Below are 24,403 nucleotides of genomic sequence, written 5' to 3' on the forward strand. Positions count from 1 at the left end.
AGAGAAGCAAGGAACATCTCAAGGAGAAGCTTGAAGAATGAAGGATGTCAAGTGGTCATCGGGTTTTTGGACCCTTAACCGTGACACCCTCGCGCTGTTGGGTCGGCAGTGGTGGCCAGGTCACTGCCCATCTCCTCCTGGCTTCCAGGTCACCTCTTCTGCTGACTAAGGGAATCCACTGCAGCCGACCTTGACTGGGAATAGTCATGCCTGCCATCCTTTTCCCCTGCAGTCATCCAAAAGGTCCTGGTATTTGTCACTCTTTCTTTCCAAGGCTTCATCACACCCATCTTCCCATGGCACTGTACGTTCGATGAGAATGATCTTCTTTGCCTCTTCAGACCACAGCACCACATCTGGTCTCAGGGTTGTCTGGACAACCTGGGGGAACTGCAGCCTTCCTCCCAGATCTACCTTCATGTCCCAGGAACGGGCCATTTGTAGTAGGCTGTTTCTGGATGTTGCTGTGGTTGGTGGATTTTATCCTTCCCTTAAAAACTGTATTGATGTTGTTCTCCCATGTGGTTGATGTTTCTTGCATCTCTGCTGCTCCAGTGTCATGAGCACCTTGTCATGGCACCATCTGTACCTCCCCTGGGTGAGTGCTGTTTTACACCCTGACAGGATGTGTGCCATGGTGCCCTTATCCCCACAAAGCTTACTGCTTCACTTCTACAGTACAAGTTTGTTGGAGTTGAGAGTGTGTCATACACTGATTGCAGCAGGAAGGAGATGCAGAATGGTTCCAGCTTCCATAGATCCGCCCATGTAATCTTTCTCTTAGGAAGGTCCTATTTGGTCCAGGCTCCCAGGGACGCTAGTTCCACTGCCCTTGACCTTCGACCTTCCTCCTCAAGGCTCTGTTTTTTCCTCCAGGACCATTGCTCTTCTTTCCCTGGGTTCTGCCATACTCCACTGTTGGACATGGGGAGTTCCGAGACCCTGTCTTCCTGTGCATGGTGTTCCTATGATGGCATGTAGCCTCAATATGCTCTCTGCTTGTGCAACAGATGCATCAGCTGTCCACTTGTGTCCTGATCTAGTGGTGACGCCTGTATGTCTGACTTGTTCATCCTGGGAGTCTCTGTATGTCATTAAGACTCTGCACTTTGCTACCTTGAATTCCTCCACCACAGATGACAATGGGAGGTTGGGGCTGTCCTGATCTTATCTAGAGGCCTACTGATGCAACACATGGAGGGATTCCCAGACACTTTTGGAGGTACTTACTGATCATTCTTTCCACTCCTTCTACACACGTCAAAGGGACTTCATACACTGTCAACAGCCACATGAGTCCATGTTGGAAAAGCCATGCTTTGAATTTTCCAGGGAGCCCTGACTTTTCGACTCCCTCAACCACTCCTCTGTTTGCTTCTCTGTACTGATGATGTTGTTCAGTTACCGAGTTGTGAAACCACTTTCCAAGGCACTTTATAGGATTCTCCTCAGTTGATGAAATCACTTCTCCCTGCACTTGCTGCTTGAACCTGTTCGTCAGTTTACCTTTTCGGATCACCATGCTCCCAGATTTTTTGGGCTTAACCTTCATTTTGGCCCACATTGCCATGTGGTCCAGAACTATTAGCACCCATCTCGCCTCCACATGGGTCGTGGTCGTCACAGAGATATTATCCATGTAACCTCTTGTTGGGGGCTGTTGAATGCCCAATTCCATCACTGGTCCTTGGGCTTCTTTCCCAGCAGCTTTTATGAGGAGGTTTATTCCCATGACGAAGAGGGTGGGAGAGAATCTGCATCCGGTTACAATTCCCTTGACCATGATGGCCAAACTTGCGGTGATACATTAATTTGAGACGTTTCAGTGTGTCATGGAATTATTTATTGTTTAGTGTTGGTTAATTCAAAGGACGTGGGGAAAGTCTCCCCCTTTACACACTGCACACCGACACACACACACACACACACACACACACACACTGAATCACAGACTCGCATAACAAAATGCAAACACAGAACATACATTAATATAGAATAAAAGTGGCTACATGATTTTAATGATACACATAAGAAGATATATGATTGTTAAGGATGAGTGCATAATTTGAGTTTGCTCCATTTTTGGCATTTAAATCATAGTTGGGGCGTTACACTTCTCTGCACTACGCTTGTTAAGCAAACTGCAGTTTTTCACTTTTCTCACTGCGACTTGTGAGCAGCACCAAACCTTTCAACATCTGGAACAAATTCTAGGTTAAGATGAGAGAGAGGAGCGAGACCTTCATCAGGCAAAAAAGGAGGACATGTAGTGACAAGGTTTAACCACTTTAGAGAAACTTCTGAAATGAGCTCAGCTGCTTCACCTAAACAGGACTGACAAAACCTCAAAGCACAAGTTAAAAATAACGGAGCAGTTTCCGTGAACAGTAATACACTGGCACGCTCTCAACATAAAGAATTAACTTGCAAGCCTCCTATCAGACTGCTGGCGATCCCTCTGATGTGAGCAGGATGAACAGAAAACCAAACGCACAGGCCATTCTTTTCAAAAATCCTAATGTTTATCTGTCTGCAGGTAAGACGCTCTCTACACCTAATCTGCACAAGTTCTCATCTTGAACACAAAACCAGATGATTTACCACTAATCTGACTTCGGTAATGTAAACGCTTCCGTGTTTGAATGATGAAGTTACCAAAGTACAAAAAATACTACGACCATTATTCTTATATTATGTTGCTGATATATTTTCAATGTACATTGTTCTGATGTTCAGTTTTTTTTTTTTTTTTTATCATGTATGAATTGTCAGAGACAGTTGAGGAAGGGGAGGATTCTGTTCATGCACTGGAACACACTGCTGACAAAAATCCAAACTTTTCAGGTAAATTTTTAAAGCCACATGATTATGATTATGATTCTATAAAAAAGATGACATTTGGGGTGAAGTACAGAGGATGTGTATTTAATGTGAAAAAACAAAAATTACTCACATGAAAGTATTTTCTATAAGCTGTTCAGGTGATCTGACTGGACTCTGTCTCTGCTAGATGAGAAGACTACCTCCTTCTCTCCATCTTTTCCACTGGTATCGGTGTGTTGGCTGATATTCTTAGTCATCATGGCCCTTCGTTTCTACTGTGAGTGTTGGCTCAACATTTATTCTGTCACATAAACAGGACATATTGTCCTAATTCATATTTAGACACAGGACTGTCAGCTTTTCAGTTGGTCTGTAAAATAAAGTGAGTTTGGACTCGGAGCATCGAAAGTTATAATACATTTTACATGAAGGCCAGTTGAACTGAAATGATTTGTAATACTATATTCCACAGTGACAGTACAACAGATTCGTATTTTGTGGCTGATTTGACAGGCGAGACGTTTCTGTGTCCTTCTCTGCAGTTACCTCGCTCATTTCTGACAATATGGCCAAGCTGAGAGAAAACCAGACAGCTGCAGCCAATCAGAACGTACTGTGCCTCAGCTCAGCCAATGACGGCTTGACTCGGACACAGAGGATCCTTGATGCCTACTGCCCCAAAACAGGAGACAAGGAAGGTAATCTGAAAACCACTTCAGCATGGTCACAAAAATGATTTTATGATTATATTGATAATACTGAAATCACAAATCAGTAATCATGTTTGTTGATTTGTCTCTCTTATTTCTCTCAGAGAGACGGTGTAATCCTTGTCAGAAGGGCTGGCTTCTCTCCCCGTCCAAGTCCAGCTGTTATCTGGTTGTACACGGTACATATCGTGACTGGAAAACCTGGGAAGAAGCTGCAGAGGACTGCAGGCAGAGGAATGCAGATTTGGTTGTAATAGAAAATGGACAGGAGCAGGTAAAGGGAACATGACAGGAACAGAGAGGAGCGTCAATGTCAAAAACTGAGCTTGAAACAGTAAAAAAAGAGTCCAAAAGTCACAATGTGTCCATTTGAATGAGGTACTGAAACATCTCTGATTATTCACCAGGAATTTATCTGTAAAATCAGTGAAAGGAGTTTGTACGGCTACTGGATTGGCTTGAGAAGAACAAGTGGGATCTGGAAGTGGGTTGATGGAAGTGATCTTGTCACAGGATGCAAAAACATTGCCTTTTGGGCTTAATAGTTTATCGGGTAACCCCATATTTTATTAAATGGTTTGTTTATTTTGTATTGCCCACATTGTGTTATATGGTGTTTTTGCTGTGCGCTACAAGCGATGGACAAAATTTGATTGTTGCAGTGTGCTGTGACTATAGTGTGCTGTGGAAATTGTGGATTGGTTTACCTGTGACTGTTAAACAGAGGCACCCGTTGCTGCAGACAGACACACCTGAACCTCATCGGTGATTACATTCACGAGTTGTTCCTCCCACCCCATATAACCGAGACGCCAGATACCTGCGGGAAGCTGGACCGTGCAGACGGGTTTGTTGGTGTTTCCTCTTGCTGTGGCTGCTGTTTCTTCGGGTCTGGACTGGCTCTCCGCTTTCCCCCCCCTCGGTGTGGACCCTCTGGCTTGGTTGGCTGACCTCCAGACTCTGTGTGTCAACGCTCGCTATTTCCGCACAGAAAGGGAAGTGACCATTTTGCCTCTCTTGCTTGTGTGTCTGAGAGTCCCCCTGCATAGCAGAGTGGGCGTTGAGTGCACTTTTCTTTCTGTGTGCCGAGGGTGTCCGACCTGGGAGACGGCAGGCAGCGGTGGTGGCGGCGTGATAAGGCGGCCGACGGCGGAGCGGAGTCCCCGACACCGGAACCGCGCATCGGACGGCAGGTAGCGGTGGTGGCGGCGTGATACGACGGCCGACGGCGGAGCGGAGTCCCCGGCACCGGAACCGCGCATCGGGCGGCAGGCAGGCGGCGGTGGCGGCGTGATAAGTCGGCCGACGGCGGAGCGGAGTCCCTGGCGCCGGAACCACGCATCGGACGGTGGCGTGGAGAGCCGGCTGTGGCATCCACCGACTGGCATCCGGGCACCACGAGAACCCGGAGCGCAGTATCGGACTAGACTGGCTGGTATCCCGAATTTGTTGAACTGGTAGCTTTATTGGAATTCTTTATTGGACTCAGATTTTAGATTTATTAAGTAAACCAATTGCATTGTTTTATACCTTGTCTTCTAGGAATAATAAATTATTTGTTTAAACACACATCTGTGCTTCTCATTGTGTTGGTGTGGCCGGGAATCAAATTTTAATCTGAGTAACATTTCATTGGTGTTACATTTTGGCGTTGGTCGGCAGGATTCCCTTTCCACACCGCACAGTGTAGAATGGCAGATGAAAATGAAGTACAGCCTGAAAGTGCAGGGCATAGTGCATCACATACTACAAGTTTACCAGTTATAAATGCAATGATGATGCCTTGGTTTATGGGAGTCCCGTGGATCCCGCGATTCAGCGGTGACCAAAGTAAAATGAGTTTTTCAGAATGGAACGGGCAGGTCCAAGCAATGTTGAGGGCACAAGGCTTAAATGAGGAACAGAAAATTGATTTTATTTTTGGAGCACTTGAGGGTGAAGCAAAAAGAGAAATGCGGTTACTAGACCCAACAAAACGCTCAAGTAGCACAGCCATCCTCCAAGAGCTAAAGAAAATCTATGGTCGAGTAATCCCAGTAGCCCAGCTCCGGGCAAAATTTTTCAAATGTCACCAACAGGAAGACGAGACCGCTGCTGCTTACATTCTTCGGCTCCGTGAGCTCTTCTCTACATGGCGGGAGCACGAACCAGATGGCTCAGCTCAGGATGAGATGACTGTTCGAGACCAGCTTGTCTTGGGTTTGAGACCTGGTTTGGTGCAACAGGAGCTCCAGCGGCAGGTGCGTAGAAACCCTACAATGTCCTTTAGTGAGGTTTCCAGTGAAGCTAGAGCATTGGAAGCAGAGCTGAAGACGGAGTTTGCCTGTGCATCACGTGTCTCCGTGCCACCCCCACGACAGACCGCTGCAGTATCTTGCCCTGAGGAATGGAGAGAGACAGTAAGAGCTGAACTTAGGAAGGAAATGAAAGATCAATTAAATGTTCTTAAAGAAGCCTTAACAGAAACTTTAACTGAAGAAATTAAACGCCAACTCTCTCCACAGACCAACCCAGTTGTGCAGGGGGATGTGAACCCACCTCCGAGGGGGAGGGTTCATGGGGGCCGCTATACACCCTCACCTAGGCAGCACCAGGCATTTGAATGGGACCAACGGGGCCAACCTATCTGTAGAGGCTGTGGTAAGGCTGGGCATATCCAGAGGCGTTGCCCAGAGAGGAGACAGTTAAACTAATAGCCCCAGCCACTGGGAGCCAAGTGGTTGGGGAGGGGGTACAGGAAAATGAGACAAAGCAAGCTATAATCGGGACATGTCCAGGGGTGGAAATCTGCGTTGCAGGGGTGAAATTGCCTTGCTTACTTGACACAGGCTCACAAGTCACACTTTTCAGTGAATCTTTTTTCAAAAAATGGCTGAGTGGGGAGCAAAAACGGAACCCACAAGACCTTTTTTGGCTAACATTAAAGGCTGCCAACGGACTACGTATCCCCTACACCGGATACGCCATCTTGGATTTCTCAGTGGGAGGAGTCACTGTGCCAGGTAAAGGAGTCATCATTGTTAAAGATGAGTGTCTAAATGCTGAGAAAGGTATTTTAGGCATGAATGTGATTTCACACTTCTGGAAAGAACTGTTTCAGGGAGTCCACCCTGGGCTGACTGCATTTGGCGCCACCATGTCTCAAGAGGCTAAAGGTGAGTGGGAACGGGCTTTTGCTGTCTGCCGGAGAGTGTCACAAACTGAATCTTCATCTGATGAACAGGTTGGAGTGGCCCGGCTGACCCGCCAGGACCCCGTCTATGTGCCTCCAAACAGTGAGATGGTGCTGTGGACACATTTGTATGGGCCCAAGAACACGTCAGATTTCTGTGCTCTGGTGGAGGGGCCAGAAAGGGATGATGAATGGCAGGTGGCCCGGACTGTTGTTCAGGTGGTGAAAGGACGCCTCCCTATAAGGGTATGTAATGTGAACCCTTATCCTGTTTTAATACCCCAACGGCGCCCTCTTGCTAATGTCTTCCAGGTTGATCCAAGCCAGATTCGGGGGGAAAAGGATCTCATATTGAAGACTTCGGACCCAGGGGTTGTTGAGGTGGACGTTCAGGCAAGCCACATCGCCACAGAAACCCCACATCCGGTCAGTCTGCTGAAAGGTGAGGGATTGACGACAGAACAACAGCAGAAAATGGACTCCCTGTTGCAGCGTTGGAGGGAAGTCTTCGCAGCTGGTGATGAGGATTTTGGACAAACCAGTGCAGTCCTCCACTCAATCCCCACAGGGTCAGCACCACCCAGCAGGGAGCGCTACAGACCGATTCCACCAAGCCTCTACCCAGAGTTGAGGGGGCTACTCCAAAACATGTTGGACAATGAGGTCATTAAAGAAAGCTCCAGCCCTTGGGCGGCACCCATCGTCCTGGTAAGGAAGAAGGATGGATCATGGCGGTTCTGTGTAGACTACCGGAAGCTTAATGCCCTTACACACAAGGATGCCTACCCTCTACCCAGGATAGAGGAATCTCTCACCAGCCTCAAACAAGCCGTGTGGTATTCCACCCTCGATTTGGCCAGCGGTTTCTGGCAGGTGGAGATGGATCCAAAAGACAGAGAAAAGACTGCATTTACGACCCCTTTGGGCCTCTATGAGTTCCAGAGGATGCCCTTTGGCCTGTGTAACGCACCCGCCACATTTCAGCGGCTGATGCAGCGGTGCCTGGGTGGGCAGGTCAACGAGTCCCTCCTTATCTACTTGGATGATGTGGTGGTGTATTCTCCTGATTTTGACACCCACCTCAAACACCTGGAGCAGGTCTTTGAGAAGCTAGCTGCCCATGGCCTGAAGCTACAGCCCCACAAATGTAGCCTGTTCCAGAGGAAGGTCACCTACCTTGGCCACGTCATCTCCAAGGATGGGATATCCACAGACCCTGAAAAGACCGCCTCTGTGAAAGACTGGCCCGTCCCTTCAACCATCAAGCAGGTACGGTCATTTCTGGGGTTTGTGGGATATTATCGGAGGTTCATCAAAGGTTTTTCCAAAATAGCAGCACCCTTGAATGCTCTCCTAGTAGGCACTGCTAGTATGCGACAGGGAAAGAGGACAGTTGATTGGACTCCAGATTGCCAGGCGACGTTCGACACCCTGAAGACTGCCTTGGTGAGTGCCCCAGTTTTGGCCTATGCAGATTTTTCCAAGCCATTTCACTTGTACACTGACGCTAGTCTAGGGGGCTTAGGGGCCGTGCTAGCACAAGTGCAGGACGGCCGAGAGAGAGTAATTGCCTACGCTAGCAGAAGCCTGCACCCCACAGAAAGGAATGACAGAAACTACAGCTCTTTTAAACTGGAGTTTTTGGCCCTTAAGTGGGCTGTTACTGAAAAGTTTAAGGATTATTTGTGGGGCAACAAATTCCTGGCTTTTACAGATAACAACCCGCTTGTCCATCTTGACACAGCACACTTAGGGGCCACTGAACAGCGCTGGGCAGCCCAGCTGGCAAGTTTTGACTTTGAGTTGAAGTATCGCCCAGGTATTGCCAACCGTAATGCTGATGTGTTGTCCAGATTGCCACAGGAGATGGTACCTGACCAGGCCGAGATGGTAACCGCACGGCAGGCTCAGGTTTCATCAGTGGAGGCGGATGCTGCCCTTGGTGTTGGGAACCAGTGGAGGGACTGGCAGGAGGAAGACCCTGCACTGGCGCAAGTGAAAAGATGGGTGACACGTGGTCACCCCCCAGATCCAGAGGAAAGGAAAGCGAGCCTGCCTGCTGTGAGGCGCCTCCTAAGGGAGTGGAGTCGGCTTCACATTCAGGAAGGCACATTAAAGCGTAAAGTCCTGGAGCGCCATACTGGACTGAGTCTTTCCCAAATCGTGGTGCCCACAGGTAAAACCCAGGAGCTGTGGGAGAAGTACCACAACACCTCAGGCCACATGGGCGTGGCCAAGATGGAAGCCTTGCTGAGGAAGGCCTTCTACTGGCCAGGCATGACCACAAACCTACAGGAATGGGCATCCAAGTGTGTGAGCTGTCTTCAACAGAAGAAGGGCCCGGAGGTAAGGGCACCTTTGGTACCTATTCTAACATCATATCCTTTGGAAACTGTGTCAATTGATTATTTGTCTCTTGGTCGACATGGTGACACATACCCTTATCTGTTGGTCATGACTGATCTCTTTTCAAAGTATGGATGGGCTGTCCCCACTAAAGATCAGACAGCAGCCACTACGACTCGTGCCCTATGGCGCCACCTCATTCAGCCGTGGGGCTGCCCAGAACGGATCCTGTCTGACCAAGGAGCAGCCTTTGAGTCTTCCCTGGTAGCACAGCTGTGCAGCCTGTATGGGTGCACCAAAGTCCACACCACACCTTACAGGCCCCAAGGAAATGGGGCCTGTGAAAGATTTAATAAGACTCTTCTGTCTCTTCTAGGAACACTGAGTCAAGAGGATCAAGTACACTGGCCGGATCACTTGCCTACTCTGCTCCAGATGTACAACAACACAACCCATGAGACCACTGGACTGACCCCGCACTTCGTCATGTTTGGTCGACATGCCCGCCTGCCTGTGGAGACCGCAGTTGGGGCACCGCCACTGACCCAGAGACATGACCTGGAAGGCTGGGTTCACACACACAATCAGACTCTGCAAAAAGTCTACCAACAGGTGGCAGCAAAGACAAGGGAAAGCCGGATGCGGGACAAGGACAGGTATGATCAAAAAACAAAGCGCCTCCCCTTGTTACCCGGAGAACGAGTGCTTTTGCGGAACTTCCGCCGCAGAGAACAGGGTAAGCTGGCACCTCACTGGCAGCCCCACCCCTATGTTGTACTCAAACAACCACGCCCTGGCCTGCCAGTCTTCCAGATCAAACCGGAAGGAAAGGAAGGTCCTGTCAGGACCATTCATCAAAACCATCTCAGACTCTGCCCCTTTAACCCTCCTGAAGTGCTACCGCAAGCCTCACAGACTGAAATGAACAATCCTAATGTTGCTGAGGTTTTACACCCAAGTTCCTCATTTTTGCCTCTGACCTTTGTGCCCACAGCATCTGCTCCTCCCATAGGCCCTGTGGGGAATGACGTAGGAGTCCCTGCTGTAGCCCCTCCTGTAAGCCGAGAACCGAGGGATGGGATATTTCTACGTAGGTCACAGAGACAGAACAGGGGTAGGCCCCCAGACAGGTATGGACACTGACTTTGTCGGGACGACAACCGTTAAAGGGGGGAGGAGTGTCACAGGATGCAAAAACATTGCCTTTTGGGCTTAATAGTTTATCGAGTAACCCCATATTTTATTAAATGGTTTGTTTATTTTGTATTGCCCACATTGTGTTATATGGTGTTTTTGCTGTGCGCTACAAGCGATGGACAAAATTTGATTGTTGCAGTGTGCTGTGACTATAGTGTGCTGTGGAAATTGTGGATTGGTTTACCTGTGACTGTTAAACAGAGGCACCCGTTGCTGCAGACAGACACACCTGAACCTCATCGGTGATTACATTCACGAGTTGTTCCTCCCACCCCATATAACCGAGACGCCAGATACCTGCGGGAAGCTGGACCGTGCAGACGGGTTTGTTGGTGTTTCCTCTTGCTGTGGCTGCTGTTTCTTCGGGTCTGGACGGGCTCTCCGCTTTCCCCCCCCTCGGTGTGGACCCTCTGGCTTGGTTGGCTGACCTCCAGACTCTGTGTGTCAACGCTCGCTATTTCCGCACAGAAAGGGAAGTGACCATTTTGCCTCTCTTGCTTGTGTGTCTGAGAGTCCCCCTGCATAGCAGAGTGGGCGTTGAGTGCACTTTTCTTTCTGTGTGCCGAGGGTGTCCGACCTGGGAGACGGCAGGCAGCGGTGGTGGCGGCGTGATAAGGCGGCCGACGGCGGAGCGGAGTCCCCGACACCGGAACCGCGCATCGGACGGCAGGTAGCGGTGGTGGCGGCGTGATACGACGGCCGACGGCGGAGCGGAGTCCCCGGCACCGGAACCGCGCATCGGGCGGCAGGCAGGCGGCGGTGGCGGCGTGATAAGTCGGCCGACGGCGGAGCGGAGTCCCTGGCGCCGGAACCACGCATCGGACGGTGGCGTGGAGAGCCGGCTGTGGCATCCACCGACTGGCATCCGGGCACCACGAGAACCCGGAGCGCAGTATCGGACTAGACTGGCTGGTATCCCGAATTTGTTGAACTGGTAGCTTTATTGGAATTCTTTATTGGACTCAGATTTTAGATTTATTAAGTAAACCAATTGCATTGTTTTATACCTTGTCTTCTAGGAATAATAAATTATTTGTTTAAACACACATCTGTGCTTCTCATTGTGTTGGTGTGGCCGGGAATCAAATTTTAATCTGAGTAACATTTCATTGGTGTTACAATCTGACTGAAAGGTAAGACACATTTCTAAGCTCTAGGCTAAGTTCTAGGCTCTGTGATATGTGTGACCTTGGAGAAATAGAAAATGAAATGCACTTTCTTTTTTACTGCCCGTTTTACCATGATATAAGATTTAAGTTGTTTAATCAAGTTAAGGTACAAACAAGCCACCTAATGCAGGACAAAGAGATGTTAACATGGCTATTTAAATATAAAACACATGCAGTCGCGGATTTCATTGAGAAGGCCTGGTATAAGAGGAAGATGGCAATGTACCATTGAGTGCCTGGAGTTTGTTGTATTATTGCCTGTTTGCTCCCTTTCTTTTGTTGTGGCAAGCAGTGTTTTTTTTTTGTTTTGTTATGGATGTTGATATATTTTTATTTGGTGTCTTATAATTCCTTTGTGGGATGGGCCACAGTTGTGGCAGGACACGTGAATAAATCATTCATTCATTCATTCTAAACACCATGAGTCATAAAATCTGTCAACAGTTTTCTAACCATCATGTTCTTCCATCAGCTATTGGATATACCAACCTTACGACAACAAGGACTGTGCAGCTTCTGTCCAGGAGAGCTCACCTAAGGGATGGATAGCTGGGAACTGTGCTGACAAAAACCAATGGATCTGTGAAATGAAGGCTTTGTCTGTTTAGACATCGTGTGATTATTGAATCCACCTGTAGAGAAATAAGCTGGATTGCTCATACTCATGAACAAAACTTGGAGAATTTCACTTAAAATTGCTTGGTTTTCTTTGCATAATCATTTACTGTAAAAGAGCATGTTATTGCAGAGCTGTACTTGAAATACTGTCATTCACATCATTTCCAAGACAAGCAGCATCAACCAACATTGTTTGAAGCAGTTTGTATTCTAATAACAATTTTTATTTTGTTGATTTGGTAAAGAAGTGTTTTTTCCTGTGATCACATCACTGTTATCATGTTAAAATGTAATTCTGTAAACTGTAACCTCCCAACCTGATCACTGTCTTCAACATCTTTGCAAGTAAACCTGCTGCATTCTTAACCATATTCTGTGAGTGCATGGGTATATTATATGTTATTATTATTATTATTATTATTACCTCAAATTGCCACTTAAAGATTTAACATGAACTTTAATCAAGTTAGAAATGATCTCATCAGACAGGATCCTGTAACATATATTATCCAGTAAATACAAGAATAATAGCAGAATAATAAGTCACAGCAGCTCAATGACACTTTGAATTATATTTTTATGCTTGCTCCTTATTTGTTAGCAAGTTTGTTTGACGCTGCTGGTATCGCATCTCATGAAACCCCGAATAAAAATCAAAGTCTACCACAAATCGGCCTAATACTGTATCAGTTAAAATTATTTCACTTGCTACGCACAAAAACTACAGTGATTTATATGTATCCTTCATTATAAGACAGTGCGAGTCCTCAATGCAAGTCATGAGTTTAATGTTCTTTTTTGTCAGTCTGACTCAATGAAAACTGATCTTTTAGAAGTGAACGCTCTTCAAAACCAATTCCAGAAACAAATCAACTCTATGCACAGAACAACACATCAGGAGAGTGATAAGAACACACACTTAAGAGAAAATATATTTTTTTTTAAACAGAAACTTTACTATAATATCTTACCTTACCATATAATAAACAAAATCTCAATCAGGATTCTCAAACCCTCCTCCCATATTCTATAGTTGTACTGTTGAAAGTATTGGTGGTTCCATTGAAGCAAGGCAGTGTTGGATTTTGACCTCAGTGCCTCCCTCTGGTGGGCGTATCCTCACACTGCAGCAGATAGTGACAGATCACAGCAGGACATCAACTCAGCTCTCTGAAGCTTTGATGAAAAGTTAGACATATCCAACACTGCACAATTACACAGTTGGCTGCACTTTTTATATTTAATAGATCAGAAACTGTTGATTTTGGGAGACAGACACATTTTATTTATGTGTTTAATGATTCATTATTTAACATCACTTCTTGATGTAAAGGAAGTGTCCCAAAATTTCCTCACCACTGAGTGGAAGGGTCAAACTCTCCAAAGATTTTCTTAGTCTGACTTTTAGTGTCTTAGTGTTTTTGGATGAAAATGGCCAAATGTAAAGGTCATGAATAAGGGCATAAAAGGTACAGCCACAGCTCAAAATCCCTGCTGCTGCATCACTGACTCGGTGCAGCCACCAGTGCAACGTGACTGACAGTTTCAGCCTCTAGAGGGCAGTGCAGCAAACATTTCCTCTCAGTATGTGATTTAAAACACACAATAAAAGGTTGGTTTGGCTTGCCAACAGCATGAGGAGCGCTCACAGGAGCAGGGATGAAGCTGACCCACCTGTGTTCTCCATGAGCCTCTTAAAGTCTCCATGAAATGACCTCACATGACCTCCACTTCCTGTAAAGCAGAGCATCTCATATAGTGACAGCACCCTGTACTACTAGTGGCTGGAAAGTCAAATTTCAACCAGTTCAACCTTCACAAGTCTTTAAACATCCTCTCTCATCCACCTCATCCCTTCAAAATAAAAGTCTGTCTCTCTCCCAAACTGAGATCCTGTTGGTTTGAACTTGTGAGTGATCCTTCCCTGCACCATGTCCCGCCCTAACTTCCTGTTTCAACAGGAAATACATCAAATCAAGACAGTAACCCTGCGTTCCAAATCGCATACTTATACTTTTTACTTTTAGTGGGTACTGCAGCTGCCCTTACAAAGTATGTAGTTTAGTATGAAATATGCATGCATATGCATACTATTGGGACACACTACATACATCATCCCTGAAGTCCGACCCTCTCGCTTATTTCCGCCGCCGTCTGTAGCGGCAAATTTGAATGTTGTTGTCAAAATGGCGGTGCTGTTTCATACTGCGCTGTCCTCTGTCATATTTATTATCTTCTGTCTTCCTGTCGCTTCTGCTGTCACTCAGCGAGTTTTGTGCGATATGTGCGTTTTGTTGTCATCCGTATGTGGACGTGGCCTGTACACGCAACTTAGTCAGTGCGACCTAACGTCCGCTGCACAAAGGATTGTGGGTCAGAATGGCCAGAGCAGCATACTGAAATCCATACTGCAAAATCTGACCGGATATAGTAGAACATCCTGGTACTCTTGGCATACTGCATCTGACATACTATGTATTGGAACATACTAAATCTTTTTTTTCCCTACTAAATAGTATGATAGTATGAGTATTGGAACGCAGGGTAAGAGTCCACTCACAGATTCTTGAAAGGTCCAGGTGATCTCTGACCTTGATTGGACAAATTGTGAAACTGAGTCCTAGAGTCCCCTGTCTGCACATCTCTCTTATTTATAATGCATTTTGTAATTTGCAGCTGCACTTCCCTACTGGTAAATTCAAACTGCTGTACTTTTGATCAGTGTGAAAAGTGTTAGAGGCCTGGGACTGAAACAGGCCCTCCTGTCACATCTCCATCCTCCCTTCAGCATCTTCTATCTCAGACATTACTTGAGGGTGGATTGGCCACCCAACTCTAATTTATTTTATTTAGTTTACTTATTAATTTCATCGTTTGGTCTCAGTGCCTCACAAAAAAGTCCTTTTTCAGTGGAGACATGGCTAAGAGAGCAGCATGGAAATATTTTTTTTTTTTTATAAACACAAATAAAACATACATCAAAGCATGTGAGCAAAAATACAATTCAACTCTCATAACAGTGAATATCAGAGTCCAAATTTGCTGCATCAGCACTCATAAAGGCTTCAGTCCAGCGGTAAAGCAGCTCCGTCAGGGAGCAAATTATGAATCTTAGCCAATCAGCACATAAACATGTTAAAAACACTGGTTGTTGTCTCAGTAATAAGCAGCAGCATGTACACACACACACACACACACACACACACACCCTTCATGCTGGTGCATTTGTCCACTTTAAAAGTGTGAATATGCTGATGAGTGGACAAGTGTTGAACTATCTTTACACCATCAGTAGACAAAACCACAGTCATCACAGTGGTTTGTTTTTCCTGTATTTTAGCAGGCAAAGCAGCGTGTCTTTGCACAGTTATCTGCTCACAAGGCTCATAATACCACCTCTCAGCGTCATCAGAGGAAAGACTTTTTTTTTTTTTTGCTAATGCAACAGTGAAGTCAGGAAGCCTCATGTATGTTGTCAGAGTTACTGCTGTGAAGGAGTTTGTCACACAGCCTTTGCCAAAAGATGATCATCTGACAGCTGAGGCTGATGGACTGAGCAGAGGAAACAACTGCCTCCTCCTGCAAGGCAGGAACTTGTTTTTGTTTGTTTTTTGTTTTTTGTTACAGTGTGTGACTTCTCCGAGCAGAAGCCACACAGCTCCTGGACAGACAGAGAAGCTGTCGAGTCTGAGCGATGGAGGGAGAGCTTAATTACGCTTCCATTGTTTTCAAAGCTAACAAGCCCTCCGCATACAAAGGTAAGAGTAATTTTTTGACATTTGGCAGATCACAAAGAGAGAGTCCACTCTTGATATGGATCAAATGTCTTCCTTTATGCATTTGCAATAGAGTATTTTCTTATTATTGTCTCCCTCTCAGCTAAACGTGAGGAGGAAACCGTGTATGATGACGTGAAGGTTCAGGGCAACACAGCAGATCTAAATACAGACACACAAGGTGAGTTCATATAAAGGAATTTATTCAATAATTGGAATTCCTTCTTTTTATCCAAATGGAATAATAATATTACTACTACTATTACTGCAAGTACAACTACTGTTGCTACTTCCCCAACTACTACTGCTGCTATTATTACTGTTTCTGGTAGTTATGCTACTGCAGCTACCACTTCTACTGCTACTACTGCTGCTCTTACTACAGTTGTACTAATGCTCCTACTACTGTTACAAGTACTACTACTGTTATTGTTAGTATTTTTCAAGATGCAAAGAGTTTTTCTTTCACAATCTACAAGGTGAACCCAAAAGCTGGACGGAGAAAAACTAGTGACACGACCACGGCCAGGACATTTTCAGGCTCGTAGAGAGCAGCTGGCCATCAAAGTCAGAGACAGGCTCTTTTCATTGTCTGTTCAGCTGATGATGTTGGGTGCCCAGTTCTACTTTTGTTTATTGCAAACAAACCACAAATATGAAACACATCACTTCCTGAGTAGCAGAGGGGGCGATCACACCCTGAGCGCTGAGAACAGGCAGTGGAAAAGCTTTATGATCAGTGTCAGTGTTAGGAAGGTCACTTTTGAAATGTACCAGGTTGCAGATTACTGGTTACCCTCGTAAGAATGTAACATGACTATTTTAATGACTTCATCAAAGTAATGCAGGGCGGCACGGTGGTGCAGTGGTTAGCACTGTCACCTCCCAGTGAGAAGGTCCTGGGTTCGATTCCCACCCAAGGTCCTTTCTGTGTGGAGTTTGCATGTTCTCCCCGTGTCTGCGTGAGTTTCCTCCAGGCACTCCGGTTTCCTCCTGCCATCCAAAGACATGCAGGTAAGGTGAATTGGAGAAGCTAAATTGCCCCTAGGTGTGATTGTGTGTGTGAATGTCAGTGTTTGTCTGTCTGCCCTGCGATGGACTGGCGGCCTGTCCGGGGTGTTTCCTTGCCTTCGCCCTATGTGCGCAGGGATAGGCTCCAGCAACCTCCCCGTGACCCTAGTGAGGATAACATTAAATACTTTTCTAACGAATGGTTTCAACTGGGCAATAAAGTTGTAGTAGCACTGAGAGCTCAGTGCACTGCAACTAAAGAAAACAAATTCAGATACAGAAGAAAAAAACACAAGCAAATTAAGAAACTTCATCTTCTTCATCTTCCCTTCCTGCTGCTGATCTGGGACCGGGTCGCTCTGGCAGCAGGCTGAGGAGGTCAGCCCAGACAGTCTTTTCTGGGGCCTCATCCACCAGCTCCTCCTGGGATCCAAAGGGGTTCCCAGGACAGTCGGGACACATAACTGACATACATAACTTTGATTGGCAGACGAGAGGCGGGGCAAATACAAGCAGGAGAACCAATCAAAAACAAGTCTGTCATACAGTCAAATGAATGGAGCCTGTCTAGACGTAGAAACAGCTCCAGCCCTTGATGGCGTTGCACTGGAATTTGTACTAACGGCTGTCCAGACATTCTTGCATAGCAAAAAGATGCAAAGTAAGAGAGTGAAAATTATTCTTGTTATTTCTGTTCACCGATGTTTGCCATTAACAGAATTTTTAGGCGAGAAGCCAGTGAGAGGACGTCACGGTGTTCAGCTGGTGGCGTGCTGTTTGGGGATTCTTTGTGTTGTCTTGGTCACGGCCATCGTAACACTCTGTCTCTACTGTAAGAACACACACGATAAAATAAACTGCCGTTCTCTGATGTTTAAGCTAACTCATTTGGAGGTAGAGCCTAATGGAAAAAGTGTTATTAAATTTTTTTTTTTCCTATCACCAGTAATGCCCATGTGCAAGTAGTCTAGTTTGTCCCAAAGTATTTTATTCACAGCACTAGTTATTGATTTTAATGGGGTCTATTATATATATATTTTTCTATGACTGTACAGTGCACACAATAGGCTGCAGAAGTCATTTAGTTACTTGGATTTTCAAGACGTACAGGTCAAAAACAGTCTACGGGGGAAAGAATACGGTTTTCCCTCCACTCCTTCAAACCAATTCTTGATTTCTAGATCTTTGTTTGTCCTTTATGAATATATATTTAAAAGTGGAACATGATTGGTGTATTTTTGAGTTATTTTTCAGATTTAGAAAACGTTAAAGTTACTCAAGGCAGTGGTGGGTCTCTGAGTTAATTTTAAGAGAGATTTAATAAGAAAAGCCAAACTTCCAGGAGGTTACGTGAACCTGCAGTAAACTAAATTAGATCAGGTGTTTTGATGTTTCATGAGCATTAACAGTGACTGACAAAGTAAACCAATGTTAGACTTTATTTTGCTGATTTTGATGTTGCAGTTCCTGCAGCAAGAAATGACAGTGATGCAAAGGTGGTGCAAAAGTTGAAAGAAAACAACCTGACCAGCATCATCAACAACCTCAGCTCAACAATAATGAACTTAAAAAATAACATCAGTAATCAGACGGCCCTCATTGGTGACCTGAGACAAAACAACAGCATCCTGACTTCAGAAAGTCAGCAGCTGCAGATGGAGAAGAGCGCCTTAGAGAGACAAGTGGAGAAGCTGAGGAGAGAGAGGACTGAGCTCAGCTTGACTCGGACTCAGAGGATCCTTGAAGACTCCTGCCCCAAAACAGGAGACAAGGAGGGTAATCTGAAAACCACTTCAGCATGGTCACAACAATGATATCATGATTGTGGTGATAATACTGAAATCACAAATCAGTAATCGTGTTTTTTGATTTGTCTCTCATTTCTCTCAGAGAGACGGCATAATCCTTGTCAGGAAGGCTGGCTCCTCTCCCCGTCCAATTCTAGCTGTTATCTGGTTATAACAACAAATAATTTCAATGAATGGAAAACCTGGGAAGAAGCTGGAGAAGACTGCAGGCAGAGGAATGCAGATTTGGTTGTGATAGAAAATCAACAGGAGCAGGTAAAGGGAACAAGACAGGAACAAAGAGGAGTGTCGATGTCACAAACTGAGTTTGAAACAGTAACAAAGGGTTCCAAAAGTCACAATGTGTCCATTTGAATGTGGTACTGAAACATCTCTGATTATTCACCAGGAATTCATCCAGGAAATCGGTGATGGGCCCAGTGACAGTACTTTGTACAGCTACTGGATTGGCTTGAGAAGAACAAGTGGGGTCTGGAAGTGGGTCGATGGAAGTGATCTGACTGAAAAGTAAGACACATTTCTAAACACCATGAGTCATAAAATCTGTCAACAGTTTTCTAACCATCATGTTCTTCCATCAGCTACTGGATATACCAACCTTTAGACGACACGGACTGTGCAGTTTCTGTCCAGTGGAGCTCACCTAAGGGATGGATAGATGAGAAATGTGCTGACAAAAACCAATGGATCTGTGAAATGAAGGCTTTGTCTGTTTAGACATTGCTGAGTTTGTTGTGATTATTGAATCCACCTGTAGCGAAATCAGCTGGATTGCTCATACTCATGAGCAGAACATGGAGAATTTCAGTTAAAATTGCTTGGTTTTCTTTGTATAATCATTTACTGTAAAAGAGTATTTTATTGCAGAGCTGTACTTGAAATACTGTCATTCACATAATTTCTAACACAAGCGGCATCAACATTGTTTGAAGCAGTTTGTATTCTAATGACAATGTTTATTTTGTTTATTTAGTGATGAAGTGTCTTTTCCTGTGATCACATCACTGTTACCATGTTAATGTAATCTGTAACCTCCCAACCTGATCACTGTGTTCAACATCTCTCCAAGTAAACCTGCTACATTCTTAACTATATTCTATGTGTGCATGAGTTTATTTAGTTGATTTTTTTTTTAGTGAAGAAGTGTCTTTTCCTGTGATCATATCACTGTTACCATGTTAAAATGTATTATTATTAACCTTTATTTAACCAGGTAAGTCCCATTGAGATTAAAAATCTCTTTTTCAAGAGAGACCAAGTTACAGAGTCATGACAGAAAGAGTTAAAATCACAAAACAATACAATGACACAACAGTACAACCAAGTCAAAAGAGGAATAAAACAGAGCTTTCTGGGAAACTAATATAAACACTGATGTGCTAAAAACAACGACATTCAATCGACCTCAATTCACGATCTCTCATTATTGATTTAAAAACATTCATTGACACCAAGTCCTTTAGTTTCAGTTCACTCTGCAACAAATGCCACGTCGAGGGAGCAGAATAACTGAAAGCCCTCTTCCCAATTTCAGTCCGGACATTTGGTTCAGAGAGCAGAGAGAATTCCTGCGAACGCAGAGAGTACAATCCAGTGCTTTTTCTGTGTAATGAGATCAGATAGATAGGGCGGAAGCAGCTCAAGAATAGTCTTATAAATAAAAATATACCAATGTGTGAACCTACGGATCGCCAGAGCAGGCCAACCTACCCGAGCGTATAATTCACAGTGGTGAGTCAGAGCTTTACAGTTTGTAATGAACTTCAAGGATGCATGGTACACTGTGTCAACCATATGAAGACACTGACCAGAGGCATACATATATAAAACATCACCATAATCCAACACAGGTAAATATAGATAGATATCTATATAGATAGATAGATAGATAGATAGACAGATAGATAGATATATATATACATATCAACAGTGTCTCTGTGAATTGATCATTCACTGACTGGGTTAGTTGCTCGGGACGTATGTGCCATACAAACTAATTCGCTGTTGCAAAAAGGGTAGCCTAGATATTCAGCAGTGTCTCAGCACTGAATAACAGACAATTGGTAACCTAATGGTGATAACAAGATTGCCTGGCTCTGGAAACCTAACGGTGATAACTGAAACAGTATTCTTGCTGATTGGACCAGTTGCTCGGAACGTATGTGTCATACAAACTGGTTGGCTGCTGAAGGGGAATAGAAAATGGGAAGTAACTGTTGTAAATCAGAACCTGAAATCAGCGGGGATGCAAAAATATGCAACAAAAAGATCCAAAGAACACAAAAAATCTAAAAATATAGAGGAAAAAGTTTGGATTTACCAGCAAACTAGCACCAGAAACATGTTCAAAACTCGTGAAAGACACAAAAGGTTGGACAGGGGAATAGAAAGCTAAATGATAAATATGGCCTGCCCCAGGCTAGAGAATGGTTAACAGAAGCTAATAGAAGAAAAAAGGGTAAAAAAAAAAAGAAAACAGAAACCCTAGTTTTAGAAGACCAAATAAAGACTGACAGTAGTTAGTTACAGAGTTATAAAACTCTAAATTTATTTATGTATTTACTGATTTATTATTTTGGTTTATTATATTTATTATTCAGTTGATCTTGTGGAAAAAACAACAACAGCATCACTGACAAATAGATGAAGCATTACGACAATGAAACATAAAGTAGCGCAAAAGAGCAGCAAGCAGAGATGAAGGATACTATGTATGTGGAAAGCAAGGACATTGGGCCAGAGACTGCAGACAGAAGAAAAGTAGGCAACAGGAAAAGAAGATGCATGATGAGTTAGAGCAGGTGCAACAGAGGTTGAAGGGTAAGAGGAAGTTGAAAAGAGACCTGAGGAAGAGAAAATGTTAAACTTAGCTGCAGTAGAGCTCATGTTGCTAAATGAAGAGCAACTAGAGTTCTCATCGGGCCTGAAAATTAAGACCCGACCCGACCCGGGCCGGACTGGGCCAGCCCGAGGCCCGACCCGACCCGACTAATTAGCCGAACTTTAGGCCCGACAGCCCGATAAAGCCCGAAAAAAAAAAAAAAAATCGCCAAATTCGCCATTATTTAGCAGAGCCGGTCGGCCGCGGCACCGGGGCACCATCAGTCGGTATCAGGCGGGCCGGCCGCCGCACTGGCCAGCATCAGGCAGCTCACCTGTCAGATCCAGCAGACCTGACGGGTGGGCGCGGTATCGGACGGTGCCGCGGCCGGCCCGCCTGATACCGACTGATAGTGCCGCGGCTGGCCCGCCTGATGCCGACTGATGGTGCCGCGGCATGTGCGGGTCAATACCGGGGCACCATCAGTCGGTATCAGGCAGGCCGGCCGCCGCACTGGCCAGCATCAGGCAGCTCACCTGTCAGATCCAGCAGACCTGACGGGTGGGCGCGGTATCGGACGGTGCCGCGGCCGGCCCGCCTTATGCCGACTGATAGTGCCGCGGCTGGCCCGCCTGATGCCGACTGATGGTGCCGCGGCATGTGCGGGTCAATACGGTAGTCTAGAAAACTGGAGATTTTTTTTTTTTTTCTCGTGCGCCCCCAAGTAGAATGCCAGCACAGCGGGATACTGCTGCAACTCTCTCTCACTTGTTTGCGCTGCGCTCGCACAGCTGGTTGTCTGTCTGTCACTGAAAGTTTAGCCTCCAAATCCAATCCAGTCCCTCACTCTCTCCACCAGTCACATAAAAATGAAACGTCATGATCAATAACAGAACATATAATTCTATTTTTTTATTAAAAAAAAAAAAAATCCCCCACAGAACCCGAAGCCCGACCCGACCCGCCCAATTCACGGAAATTTTAGGCCCGACCGGGTCGGGTTCGGGCAGAATATGAGAACTCTAAGAGCAACCAGAAATTCAGATTCAGATAACTTCATTTATCCCATACAGGCAATTCAGTTGACAGCTTCGAGTTCAATAAATGAAAGCACAACAAATCCAACAATCATTCATTCGACATACGACTCTTAACACCTCCGAAGTCCGTGGCCTTCGGAGGACCCGGACTTCGGAGGACCCGGACTTCAGACGACGCGTCCTCCCCATCAACCAAATGGGACGGTCTAGCCTTCAGAGTATTTCCTGGTCGCGTAACCGCCGTTCCCATGACGACAAACTCCGGAGACAAAAATATAACTCTCTCTTTCTGTCAGACAAGACAGAACAGTAAGAAAGAAAGAGAGAATCAACACAGGAGAGAGGAAGAAAGAAAGAAAGAAAGAAGGAATCGATCCGGAGGTAATTGAGTGTCCGGTCACTCCGTCAGTTAAATTTTTTCCACTGAGCAGCAGCACGCAAAGCATCTTGGGATACGGGATCCCACAAAGGATAGTCATGGTGCATCCTCCGAATCGACTACCAACGGCTGAAAAGGAGGCCGCATTTGAAGTGTGAATTTGAAGGATCCTTCGACTTTGGATGAATTGGGACAGGCCTTCGCGCAGTGTTGTGACGTAACTGGCCTTCAAATGCAGACTTCGAAGGATGCAGAGCCTGAATTGGGACACAGCTATAGTGTAGCTGTCTGTAGCTACTAACTAGCTAGCAAACAGAAAACTACAGGAAGTCCAGACCGTAATCTTGCGTTATAGCCAACCGACTTCAAATGTTTATTCCCTGCCTCTTTAGGGCTCCCTCACAGCTAAGCAGCCGGCACTGTTCTTGCTAAAATAATTTTAAAATTGTTTGGCATGCATATTTGTAATTAATTCACTCCTATCAAGTTTTTCAACAGACTAATTTAAGTCTCTCTCCCTCACTCACTCCTTTCCCATTCACGTGAACATGAACAGTGCGTTCCTTGGTTGGTCAGGTTTAGGCAAGACGAGTTTGATTGGTTAAAGTAATATCAGGTAAGCCAATAAGATGCAGAATAGCCTGGGAGTCATCACAGAGATTTAACGTAAAGAGAGAGAGAGAGAGAGAGAGATTTAACTTAAAGAGACAGTAGGTCCAGCTGATGATCAGGGCGGGCCCAGCTGCTGATCAGGGCGGGCCCAGCTGAAGATCAGGGCGGGCACAGCCCCGTAAAGCCCGCCCTTGAACACAGGTCTGCTTTTAGTGCTGTGGCTGCTGTTGGCCTGCAGCTCCAGCAGCGGCTGGTGCAGTGTGAGCTGAAGGTTTGCTGTGGCTCTGCTTTTTGTTTTGGTGAGTGGTTTTCTGTTGGGGCGGTGGGGGTGTTTTCTCAGGTTTGGTTTTAGCACAGCGTACTTCCTGTGCATTGGCCTGACTGGAGCGCTGCACCACTGCAACAAGAGCTTTCCTTTTTTAACTGTTAAAAATTTATGCTTTGACCCTGATTGTAATAAATCAGTTGTTTGCGGCATTTTGACCCACACTGGCTGCCCGTAGAATAACTTTTACAATGGCTACTTCACATATATTATAAGCCTATACTCAGTGGCCACTTGATCAGCTCCACCTGTCCAGTCTAATGCAGTTCAGTGCAACAGTTCTGCCATAAATTCTACCTTTTAATAAAGTTTATAATGTTCAGTTTGTGTTGACCTTGTGGAGAATGTGTCAGTTTTACTCTGTGTTAATTGTTGAGCTTGTAGTTTGCAGAGGTCTTGTACTGGACTACATTACATTGAGAGGTGTTTCTATTTTGTTGTCCTCCCTGTTCATATACATCAGGGGGACAGAAGAGTAGAAACTCATCTCAATAAACTGAAGTCCAGTCCAACAGCACCACTATGAACTCAATGCCAGAATTGAATGAACACCTCTATTACTGTGACTTTTACTGTGTGTATTATATTACATTTCC

General features: G+C 45.4%; 1 protein-coding gene across 1 annotated transcript; it reads left to right on the forward strand.

The window, feature by feature from the left end:
- The first annotated feature begins 15,729 nt into the window (after positions 1-15,729).
- LOC115374325 (killer cell lectin-like receptor subfamily B member 1B allele A) lies at positions 15,730-19,347 on the forward strand. The gene is made up of 7 exons (XM_030073182.1): positions 15,730-15,793; positions 15,915-15,992; positions 17,541-17,654; positions 18,287-18,424; positions 18,713-18,885; positions 19,019-19,137; positions 19,212-19,347. The coding sequence occupies exons 1-7, from the start codon at positions 15,730-15,732 to the stop codon at positions 19,345-19,347; spliced, it is 822 nt and encodes a 273-aa protein (XP_029929042.1).
- Positions 19,348-24,403: the final 5,056 nt, after the last annotated feature.

This window comes from Myripristis murdjan, chromosome 16 (genome assembly GCF_902150065.1).
Source record: "Myripristis murdjan chromosome 16, fMyrMur1.1, whole genome shotgun sequence".
In the NCBI taxonomy this organism is placed as follows: Eukaryota; Metazoa; Chordata; class Actinopteri; order Holocentriformes; family Holocentridae; genus Myripristis; species Myripristis murdjan.